Source organism: Anoplophora glabripennis, unplaced genomic scaffold (assembly GCF_000390285.2).
Source record: "Anoplophora glabripennis isolate ALB-LARVAE unplaced genomic scaffold, Agla_2.0 scaffold281, whole genome shotgun sequence".
Taxonomy (NCBI): domain Eukaryota; kingdom Metazoa; phylum Arthropoda; class Insecta; order Coleoptera; family Cerambycidae; genus Anoplophora; species Anoplophora glabripennis.
The window spans coordinates 272767-285665 of record NW_019416549.1 but is presented as its reverse complement, the minus strand read 5'-3'; the positions used below and the strand labels follow the sequence as shown (position 1 = coordinate 285665).

The 12899-nt window shown below is 31.2% G+C and overlaps 1 protein-coding gene across 2 annotated transcripts in view; it reads right to left on the bottom strand.

Annotated features, from left to right (window-relative positions):
- Nucleotides 1-11453, bottom strand: part of LOC108907101 (inositol-3-phosphate synthase 1-A) — a 23376-nt gene extending 11923 nt beyond the window's left edge. For both annotated transcript variants that reach the window (XM_018710628.1, XM_023454912.1), the window contains exon 1: nt 11207-11453. In XM_018710628.1, the coding sequence (XP_018566144.1) occupies nt 11207-11314 (108 nt within the window). In that variant the 5' untranslated portion in view covers nt 11315-11453. The remainder of the gene's footprint in view (nt 1-11206) is intronic.
- Nucleotides 11454-12899: the final 1446 nt, after the last annotated feature.

Here is a 12899-nt window from a genome sequence, read left to right as displayed (position 1 = left end):
TTAAAACATTTTTAAAACATACAATATTTGGAGTTAAAGAAAATATAATAAATATTTTTAGAAAAATAAATAAAACAAATAAGCCTTTTCCTTTAGCAACTCTTTATTATTTACAAAACGTGTAAATACAAAATAACTAACCCTGGTTTTACAAGAACATAAAAAATACTAAAAGGAAGGTTCTTCCTTGCCTCCTCTAGTACCTACCTACATAAAGTAGTTGGGTATACTAAAACTACCTAACTTTATAAGCTGTTATAAAACTGACTATAAAAACTAGGAACAGAGTTTTTCTGAATCAGTGTCATGATTCCCTTTTTTTTTACTTCACTTATTCCTACTTTATTACTATAAGCCTTTTTTAATAGCACTGGTAGGACTTTGTTCGATTTTCTTCTGGGATTTAAAACCATAAATGTTGAAAATGTTTCTTCCTCATATGATAATTTGTAGGAAAAATATTCAGGATGAGCTTTTTCAACCTTTAATATTTTTATATTTGAAATTTTTAAAGGTGCTCCTTCTTCGTTCCTATACCCAGTTTTTACGCCTAAACGATCAGAAAGATCTTTAAAATCATAAAAATCCTCATGTGTCAATTCTAAAACCTTGTATGGGTTTCCAGTCTTTTTTGCTTGTCTGATAAGGGTAATGTATTGTTCGGGTGCATAAATGGGAGCAGATTTTTTGTAACGAGTTACCTGCTTTTCTATAACAGAATGTACATTATCACCCTCATTTTGGGTATGTCCTGTTATTAAATACTTATGGCTAATTGACTTTAAGTTTGTAAATTTTGAAACGGCATAAAAATATAAAGAAATTATATTTCGGTTCTTATTTTGCCCCACACAGTTGTCACTGTAAAATATGATGTCGGTTGGCTCAGTTATTTGCCTATTTAAATTTTCCAAAAAATTCAAAACACAGGAAGCAATTTCATTCGAACCTCGATGTGCCTCAGCTTCGTGCCATACATAACAAGACACGTTGCTAGACTTTAAGTCAGATATTGTTAAATTATATACGTTTAGTTTAGAAACATAATAAAATGATGACGTATTTCCTGTTGGGCATGGCAAGACTGATTGAAGATCGTATACAAACGTATTTGGGTTGGACGCCTTGTCGTTTTCTTTTTCACTACGAGAGAGGACCTTTTCTTTTAAGTGAGTGTCGTACTTTTCTTTAAGAGTTTCTTTCTCAACTTCATTTGCATTAATAAATTGAGAACACAATTCACATGCATCTTTTTTTGGGTGGAAAAAAGAAATATTATACTCGTTTATAAATATTTCATAGTACATTTGGTAGTTGGCGGGAGGGGTACCTTGGGACTGACAAAATTCCTTATAATCGCGATGTAGCTCTGCAATCGTTTTTGTACCTTCCACATATTCTCTAGACGTATCAGCTCGGCAATAGTGACTATCAATACGCGGAATAGAGTTTATATGAGCCCTTACTCCTTCCTTTACGCCATTAGCAACGGTTTTGTGATTTTTATGCTTACCTCTTTTCTCTCCAGTTACAATACCAGAAGCTGTCTGCTCTTGTTTTTCTATTACAGTTCTTATAATACGAGTATTTACCCCTAGCGTCGATATAAAAAATGTTTTACAGACTTGAATTCTCTCCATGTTATTTAAAAAATAAAACGCGTGATTTTCTCTTCGCCTGTTCTCCTTCGTGTAACTATATTTTGGACGAACAGTCTGCATACACGATGCTATGTAATCTCTCTGTCTTTGTAAATTCGACAATTTCCAGTAGTCTTCGAAAATATTTTTCCTTGTCTCTTCAGTCAATTTTGCTGTACACTTCAACCTACATCGATCACCACATGGTGGTAACATTACCTTTGCACTACGCTCAACTACTTTCTTTTCTAAATTATTGTTAGCAAGTTTGGTCACTTTAATAGACTTATAACTAGCTCCACTATTTCTTAAGTGTTTGGACAAGTTTTTTCGCCAATTTTCTTTATTCTGCTTTCTCTTGCGGCCTCTCTTTTTTGATGGTGACCTAACTGGCGAGTTATTTGTCTGTACTATTTCGTCGTCACTGCTGCTTGAACTGGAGCTTGAACTGGATGATGAAGTGGATGTATTTTTATAAGTTGGATCCAATTCTGAGAAATCTGATCCAAATGGATCAGATTTACTTGTTTCAGAAGATTCCTCAGACTTAGATAAACTGCTACTACTGTCAGTCTCTGCAACAAAATTAAAATAAATAAATAAGCTCTGAAATAAGAGTAAATATGAATACAATTGTCATTCACGATCATATTAAATCCACATTTGTACGTAATACTTTAGTAGGTGTTCATCAATTTTTTGTCGTATAATTAAAAAAATCTTTTATAAAAATAAAGCATTGTTTTATAATTTTATTACCTTTTTGGCCAACGTTATCCATATTATTTATAACACACAGTGGTAAATTAACAACAACTGACGGATTACCCTTTGGATCAACAAATAAAATTTGCTGTTCTTCATCTGGACGGTTTTCTATAAAAAAAAAGATCGTTTACGTAATAATTATTAGATTTCATTCAGAGAAATAATAATTAATATTCATCTACCTTTACCTTGGTCAATTGTTCCCCTTATTTGATCTAAATCCTCTGAGGTTTCGCTGTCAAATAAAGTATTTTGAATTGTCCATATCGACTGGTCTACATTATGTACCTCGATGTTTTCTTTTGATAATTTTAGTATTAAATCAGCTCGCCTATGTGATCTCTCGGTCATATTTTTCGTGCACACCTTAATTAAATAAACAAAAATATTGATTCATTATTGAATGATTGACAGTAAATTTAAAATGCACAGCTGTTTTTTCATTTTTTTGGACGAGAGTGGCACAGTTATAATAAAATTTAAATATTTCAAAAAAAAGAAAAATAATTTTTATAAAATATTTTCGTAAAGACAGGCACAAATTAAAAAATGACATGAACGAAATATATTTGTTTTGGGGAAGACTGGCACTTTTTGATTTGTGACGTTATTTCCCATAAAATAATAAATATAACATTACTTACCTTTAACAATGACCGTCCCAATTAAGTTTGTGACACTCTTTAACAAAAGTAAGCAAAACTTTAAAGGCACACTTTGAAATGTGACAGTCTTTACTAAAATTCACGACACCCTCACTGCAACAAAATGCGCACAAAACTAGTTAGTACGGTCTTTCCTAAAATTCATTGTAAAAATCTGACTTGTGTCAAATGACGCTAGCCCCATCTAGGAGAAACTAGCCAAACCCAAGATGTGACTCTTTTACACATAAAAGTATAGTTTATTTACGATCATTTTACACGGAAAACAGGTTTTTCATCTTTTTTGAGTTGTGACGGTCTTCTTCTTAACCAGCGATATGTTGTGTGTGTATATTTAAATAACTTACGGATGAATATGACGCATACGCAATTACAAGAAGCTGTCAAGTTTTACTTGGTATAAGTAGACTGCTAATAATAATAAAATAATTACTATATCTAGAAAATAAGCGAGTTAAAATAAAGATATACATGGTGTATTTAAATGGAGTGAAAATAAGTCGATTTAACCTAACATACCTATATCCCAAGTCGCATAATAAAAAAGATACAGGGTGTCAAAGTGAAAAATAAAAAATGGTTTTTCCTTAATAATTTCTATAATTTTAGTCAGAAATGTTTCAAATTTTCAACAAAGATTTTTTAATGATGGGAAAAATAATATAATGATTTTTGAGTGTCGAGTACGAGGCGCCCTCTGCTGGCAATGTTATGCATTAAATACGTAGTAACTTTTTTGCCAACCCCCGTATACAGCTTTTAGTAACAAAATATGAACTATTCGACTCTTTTAAACAAAAAAGGTATACTTATTGAAAATGGCCAAAGCCAACCGTTGAGGAGATATTTTTAATTTCATAAATTAGTGTTACGGATTTATACCTCCACGAATACCAATGTTCGAGTTGCTTAAATAAATACAAAAATCGAGTAGATAAATGTCAGTTGGTAATACTCGTAAGTTGCAATTTTGAAGTATTAGTTTAAAGTGCAAAAATTGATTTTAATCACTATTTACCTGCATCTTAGATATTAAATAGTTTTGGAATTGAATAAAATAGCAAATCATGTATACTAATCACGAGTATGTCGATATGTTGCAAGTACTTTTTAAATGTTACAAGAACTGTGCTGCTGCTGTACGACTTTATCATGCCAGATATCCCAATCGTCGTGTTTCTGCTAGAAAATCTTTTGCGGCGGTAGAAAGAAGACTTCGAGGAAACAGACACATTCAACCTCGTCCTGAAGGTACTGTCAGAAGACGTCTTATTCGCGATGTAGAACTTGAAGGAGTTGTCCTTGGCAATTTACAAGATCAGAATTCTGAAACTAGTACCAGAAAATTGGCGACACAGTATAACGTTTCACATACTACTATTTAGAAAATTGCAAATGATAATCTTTTATACCCCTACCATTTACAACCTGTGCAGGAATTGACTGCTGCGGATTTACCTAAGAGGATACATTTTTGTCAATGGTATATGAACATTTCAAGGGAAAACAGAAATATTTTATCCAGTATTTTGTTTGGTGATTAAGCATCATTTTTACTCATGGTCTGACAAAAATCCTCACCAAGTTTGTACATCCAAATTTCAACAATTTTAGTTTAAATGTATTGGCAGGAATCGTAGAAGATTATCTTATTGGTCCATTTATTCTTTCTCGGCATCTCGGCAGAGTCGAATATTTGAGATTTTTAAATGAGCAACTCCCAATATTGCTTGAAGACGCGCCACTAGCTATCCGTAAACACATGTGGTATACGCTCGTGACGAAGCTTCTGCTCATAGCTGTTAGACCATATTTAGTAGCTGTTGGACAATGGTTAAATTTAAATTTTTCTGGGAGATCGATAGGTCAAGGGAACGATGCACCAGTCAAATGACCTGCGCGATCACCGAATCTCACACCCATGGACTATTTTTTATGGCGTCACTTAAAAAATGTTGTTTATTGCAACCCTATTGATAGTGTCGAGACGCTACGTCAAAGATTTTTTGCAACAGCTGAGGAAGTAAAGAATGCCATTCATATTTTTTCAAGAGTTCGTCGTAATTTTATTCGTAGAATTAGACTATGCTTACAGGAAAATCGAAAATATCCTTTAAAAATCTTGTTTTTTTTTGCCAACCAATTATTTCTTTTAAATTATCTATTGACTGTTAAGTGACTCTTGGTTTTAGTTGTTTTGCTCTTTTTTCTAATAATTATTATTAAACTAANAAATAAGTCGATTTAACCTAACATACCTATATCCCAAGTCGCATAATAAAAAAGATACAGGGTGCCAAAGTGAAAAATAAAAAATGGTTTTCCATAATAATTTCTATAATTTTAGTCAGAAATGTTTCAAATTTTCAACAAAGATTTTTTAATGATGGGAAAAATAATATAATGATTTTTGAGTGTCGAGTACGAGGCGCCCTCTGCTAGCAACGTTATGCATTAAATACGTAGTAACTTTTTTGCCAACCCCCGTATATAGCTTTTAGTAACAAAATATTAACTATTCGACTCTTTTAAACAAAAAAGGTATACTTATTGAAAATGGCTAAAGCCAACCGTTGAGGAGATATTTTTAATTTCATAAATTAGTGTTACGGATTTATACCTCCACGAATACCAATGTTCGAGTTGCTAAAATAAATACAAAAATCGAGTAGATAAATGTCAGTTGGTAATACTCGTAAGTTGCAATTTTGAAGTATTAGTTTAAAGTGTAAAAATTGAATTTAGTCACTATTTACCTGCATCCTAGATATTAAATAGTTTTGGAATTGAATAAAATAGCAAATCATGTATACTAATGACGAATATGTCGATATGTTGCAAGTACTTTTTAAATGTTACAAGAACTGTGCTGCTGCTGTACGACTTTATCATGCCAGATATCCCAATCGTCGTGTTCCTGCTAGAAAAACTTTTGCGGCGGTAGAAAGAAGACTTCGAGGAAACGGACACATTCAACCTCGTCCTGAAGGTACTGGCAGAAGACGTCTTATTCGCGATGTAGAACTTGAAGTTGTCCTTGGCAATTTACAAGATCAGAATTCTGAAACTAGTACCAGAAAAATGGCGACACAGTATAACGTTTCATATACTACTATTTAGAAAATTGCAAATGATAATCTTTTATACCCCTACCATTTACAACCTGTGCAGGAATTGACTGCTGCGGATTTACCTAAGAGGATACATTTTTGTCAATGGTATATGAACATTTCAAGGGAAAACAGAAATATTTTATCCAGTATTTTGTTTGGTGATTAAGCGTCATTTTTACTCATGGTCTGACAAAAATCCTCACCAAGTTTGTACATCCAAATGTCAACATAATTTTAGTTTAAATGTATTGGCAGGAATCGTAGAAGATTATCTTATTGGTCTGTTTATTCTTTCTCGGCATCTCGGCGGAGTCGAATATTTGAGATTTTTAAATGAGCAACTCCCAATATTGCTTGAAGACGCGCCACTAGCTATCCGTGAACACATGTGGTACGCTCGTACGGAGCTCCTGCTCATATCTGTTAGACAATATTTATTAGCTGTTGGACAATGGTTAAATTTAAATTTTCCTGGGAGATCGATAGGTCAAGGGAACGATGCACCAGTCAAATGACCTGCGCGATTACCGGATCTCACACCCATGGACTATTTTTTATGGGGTCACTTAAAAAATGTTGTTTATTGCAACCCTATTGATAGTGTGGATATGCTACGTCAAAGAATTTTTGCAGCAGCTGAGGAAGTAAAGAATGCCATACATATTTTTTCAAGAGTTCGTCGTAATTTTATTCGTAGAATTAGACTATGCTTACAGGAAAAACGAAATTACTTCGAAAATATCCTTTAAAAATCTTGTTTTTTTTTGCCAGCCAATTATTTCTTTTAAATTATCTATTGACTGTTAAGTGACTCTTGGTTTTAGTTGTTTTGCTCTTTTTTCTAATAATTATTATTAAACTAACAATAAATAGGTAAGTAATTTGCAATATTTTTTCAGCTGAGTGTTATTTCATATGAGATTTCTTTAATTCAAGTTTTAAATAATTTCACATGCACAAGAAAATGTCTTTTTTAATAAGGACACCGAAAAAACAATTAAATAGAAATTATGCAACAAGTGGATTCACACACGCTAAAATAATACACAAAAATAGTAAAGTAAATTTAAAACAGAAAAAATAATGTTTTCTCAGTTGATTCCTGCGCCCCCTTTTGGTCGAATTTTAAAATACAGATCCACAACTAATAATTACTGTGAGGCAATGAGTTTTGAATTTATTAACAAAAGTGTCTGTTTATACCTTGGTATTCGTGGAGGTATAAATCCGTAACACTAATTTATGAAATTAAAAATATCTCCTAAACGGTTGGCTTCAGCCATTTTCAATAAGTATTAATTTTTTGTTCAAAATAGTACACTATTTCATATTTTGCTACTAAAAGCTGTATACGGGGGTTGACAAAAAAGTTACTACATATTCAATGCATAACGTTGCCTGCAGAGGGCGCCTCGTACTCGACACTCAAAAATCATTATTATATTATTTTTTCCATTATTAAAAAACCTCGGTTGAAAATTTGAAACATTTCTGACTAAAATTATAGAAATTATTAAGGAAAAACCATTTTTTATTTTTCACTTTTTTATTATGCGACTTGGGATATAGGTATGTTAGGTTAAATCGACTTATTTTCACCAAAGGAATCTCTGGTATCATTTGTGCCCCTCCATTTAAATACATCCTGTAATTTGAAAATATTTTTAAACTTTTTAACACTAAGATGTACCTACCCTAAGTATTTCTCCTTGAAAAAACATCCCTTTAGGATGAGACTGAGATGCAATCAATTTAAAAGATTAGTAAAATTATTGGATCTATTGACTAGTAAAAGTAATAAATAATAAAAAAAATTCAATAGTATCACCATAATATTTTTATTATTGTATATTATATTACTCACTGCGTAAATACAAATATATTTTTATCTACTCTATATTTACTATTCTGAAGTATTTTAATCCAAATGAGTTACAGTTTTTTTTGGAATCGAAAAATGCTCGTGACCTTATGTCGAGGATATATATATATACTTTTAATTTGATAAAAATGTTATATTTATTATTAAATCTTTTCTGACTAAAAAGAAAAATCCTAAGAGAAATTATTTCGAAATTACACCCGATGTCAATATACAGGGTGTTAGAAGTTTGACTGCCTTAATTTTAACAGACGATAGAATATATTAAAATAAACAAACAAACTTTATATGACATGGGTTCTAAACTCAACCATTTCCGGGAAAAAAATTATCAAAATCTCCAACTTGATGTACAAAAGTTCGATTAATTAAGGAATATTGACATAACTGCGTGCATAGAATACCATAAAATACAAAAATGTTTATCACTTTTTTGAACTTCTTTATGCTTAATTCTAAAAAATAATTAGTGTTGTAATTAATTTAAAATTCGATAAAATTCATATCGAACAATGTGACAACGGCGCGGTGATATTATATAACACGAAGTATTAAGCTGTCAAGCAATACGCAATTCAGTTGGTATCTGGGTCTGAGTATTTTTTGTGTACCACTATTTCCTTTTCTTGAGGTGCTTTTCAGTGAGTGCGAGAAAATTGGATTCGAAGGTGTCGTGGGTGCATCGAAAATGGCGGTGAACATTTCAAACATTGTAGTTTATTTTGTACTTGTGCTTTTAAAAATGACTGAATTTTGCTTTTTGGTAAGTATCTAAATTATTTTAAATACATATGATTATTTGGAGGACGTGACTTTAATTACATATTTTTTAAATAAATGATTCGATTAAAAGTTAAGTTCCTGTTTTAAGAAATTTATAATTACTAAAATTCGAGCTAAAATTTAAGCACAACACTATTTTCGTACTATAAAATCGATACATTTTATTTTATTTATTTAAAAACTGAAAAACAATTGTCTTGAAATTTACTAAATGTTTCAGAGTAATAGTTTACATTTTTTCCGTAGGACAAGTCTGCCGCGTGCACACGTAGCTATGCACCAGCTGTGTAGCGTTAGGTTAAGTGCTGTTGTCACGTTGTGATGAAACTCCCCAATACCCTAATATTATTACTAGCTGTATTTTGAAAACTGTTAATCTTACGCTCTTGTAATATACAACTTTTTTGTTCATTTATGATTACTCTATCTCATGCTGAAGTAATGGCAGTCAAACTTCTTAAACCCTGTATTATTCACATGTGAAAAATATACTTTTAGGGATTAAAGTTATAGATAAAAATCCGAAGGAAATATATTACTCTAGGAATTTTCACGATCAGATAATTTAAACCGTTGCAACAAATTTCGAGGCGACACCATAAAATCTGTCTAGGAAATTAAATATTTGCTTAGCTTTATCGACAATAATTGTATTTATTATTCAGTTTACTGTCTCAGATAAGCTTAATAATCATTGTAATTTTCTTAAAGTCCAAAATAAAACCTGAGGTGTCACAAATATTACAATGCAAAAAAAAATCAGTTAATAAAAATATAAAATTTAGTTATTACACTTGTTGTCTAATTTAGTTACAAATGGGATTCATATTCCAAGTACAAATATCTAAAATACAATGTGCTTAAAATATATAATTATTTCATTAAAAATATGTATCATTAAAAATCAAGCATATTAAATATAATTTTAAAATGCGTAAGTAAAATACACTATTTCCATTTTCCGAGTAGGCAAACTTTTTTATTTTTAGGTATCAATAAAATTTTAGTGGCATATCAAAATTCTGTTTTTATAAAATTGGGTTCCAATCTTATCATTTAGAAATTACAGAGATTCATATTTGCAAAATAATAAGAAAGGGTCTCATAATATTTATTACGCAATTGCAGCAAAATTTTAAAAAACGAATTATTGACATCCCCTGAAATTATTTTTTTTCTCAGATCTTGATATTTCATCCTATATTACAAAATTAAGAAAAGTCAATAACAACAAGATTTTCATCGTAAAATAATATGCTTTAATAAATATTGCCAGGGAGAACCTCTAGACTTTTTTAAATATTTGAATGTAGTAGTGAAAAAAGGAAAAGTAAATTAATACATTAATTAATTAATAGCCCCAGTCAAGAGTCAACAAAAAACAAAAGACTACTAAAAAAATATAACTAAATTAATAATTTTTCACAAATTTTCCTATAAAGTTTCAATTTGGATAACTTTTATTTGCTCCTTGTTTGGATTTACACAAGTGATGTTTTCTTTTACTCATGATTTCGGAATCATAACGTGTTACGATCCGAAATCTAGCAATCTGATTGGTTTCCATCGGATCGTAACACGTTATGATTCCGAAATCATGAGTAAAAGAAAAGGGCTAATATATAAGTATTTGTTTTTGACGAATCCCCATTTGTAAATATTAAATGGTAAGTATCAACGTATGGGGCTGAAATAAAAAAGAAAAAGAAACGTTGACCTTGACCATCATATCTTAAAAACTTAAAACAAAATTATAAATTTTGATCTGTTTTGAATAAATTTTTTAATTTGAAACTATCGACATGTATTTTTGCAGAAAGTTTTGGCGTGACAGATTTAAAAAGTCTAGAATTTTTGAAAACTTTTGCTAACCAATCATATTTTCATTTCATTCATTTTCTGTATGGCTTTTGTTTTGTATATTTTAAGAATTGTTTCGACAGAGACATTGAAATTGTAATCGTAATGAAGTAGCAGTTTATTTTGTCATCTATAGAGTTCCTATTTCCAGAAAATCCTAGTACCTATCAGATGTTATTGATTTTCCCGACAGTGCGTCCGCGAAACTCATTTCCACGACGATATGTGTAACACGAAATTCCATTCATTTACTAAATATAAATTTACTTAAATTTCAAGTCATTCCACTTTTATATTTGGCAGTTTATAAATAAATAAATACGATCATAAAATAAAATAATTTATTGGTTTATCGGCTTTTCCGCTAGATATACGTATTCTAAAATATGTGGAAATAAACTAACATAAAAAAATGTATTAAATGTTTCTCTATAAATATGTATTTCCGATTTATAATGATTTCTTTTTTTATTATAAACACACGAAATGACTTACCACAATTTTATTTCCATCCTTTCGGGCAGTGGCGTGTGGGTAATCGTATTTGGCTTCAATGAAATTATCAGAATATTTTACATTCGGACTATCTACAACAATCTCCATGGCTTTATTTATTTATCTTTTCAGAATACTGTTAATATTTTATAGGTGTACAAGTAGTGTTTTATTTATCAACTCGACTACTTAACGATTTGTACTGAAATGAGGCGACACTGGAATATTCGGCGTTTAACCGGCAAACGTCAAACCAGCACTGAATGAGAGTGGTGGAAAGCGAGGAAGTAAAGATATGAAATGAACGCGCCAACTCAGCTGACGTGAGTCATCTTTTGTGTTAGCCGCGGTGATAAGTTTGCTCCAATACCTTCCATTGGCTATTAAATAACCGTCTGATGTCTGATGTACGTCTGGAACCATGTCTGGAATCAGATTATTAGTTTCGTTTTTACTGTATTACCTACTTTTCTAAATTTTTGTGTTATCCCATTGAATAATTTTCGATTTTTCAAATTCTCCCTTTCTGATGTATCGTATCGATGCAGTGTTTATAAATTTGTATTCCGGTCGATTTTTCGATAAAATAGTCTTTAATGTATTTCTATTTTGGAAAACTGTTCTAATATTAAACATAATGAGCTCATTCAGCATATATTTTTTAAATTTATATTCAGAAGTATACATCGTAGTTAGTTAATATCAGTGGCGGCTCTTGACATCCATACCAGGGAGAGTGGGTATTGAAAAAAAAATCAAATATAATTGGGTAGATAGTTTTATTTTAAGTATTATTGAAATATAGGAAAAATGTACTCAACATTACTTTTTATAGTGAAAGTCTATTCTTCTGCTTTTGTCCGAAATAAACTTTTCAATTACTTTTTTATTAATGTTTGGTATTTCTCCCACCATAGATTTTTGTGAGTGCTGAAACTAATTTAAACTTTTACAATTTTTCAAAAACACAAGAAACAATATATAAGTAACAAAAATTTTACACCACACCTGGACAAATTACTGCTGTGCGACGGTAACCATGACCACCGCTGTGAACACTTTACAGATGTAGAGGCAAGCTACAAGTAGCCCACGTATTCAATTTTGCAAACAAATTTTGAATGTCGAGTTAAATTGACTGAACAATACAAATTTTACATTTCCTTTTTAATGTGTTTCATACGGCTAATCTATTTAATTATATAGATAAAATTATGAAATAAATTTTAACTTTAATTTTTTTTTACTATTAAAAGAACCCCGCACAAAACATATGGAAATTGAACACTGGTCAATTTTTATGAAACTTCGTATTTTGATAGTCATGCTGATCAAAAGTCTCAATGAGCACGAAGCTCTTTCAACCCCCCAAAACCACCCCCAAACATCAGAGTATTGAACTTGACAGATTACAGGTCAATTGGCTTACCGTAATATTTCACTACTGTAGTCGAACCTACAGACACCTATACCATAACCAGGCTTAAGACTATCAACCCCCCAAAACCACCCCCAAAGACCAGGGTAATGAACTTGACAGATTACAGGTCAATTGACTTACCGTAATATTTCACTACTGTAGTCGAACCTACAGACACCTATACCATAACTAGGCTTAAGATTATCAATGGGCACAGAGCCCTGCAACCCCCACCAACCCCCAAAACCACCCCCAAAGATCAGGGGGATGCAC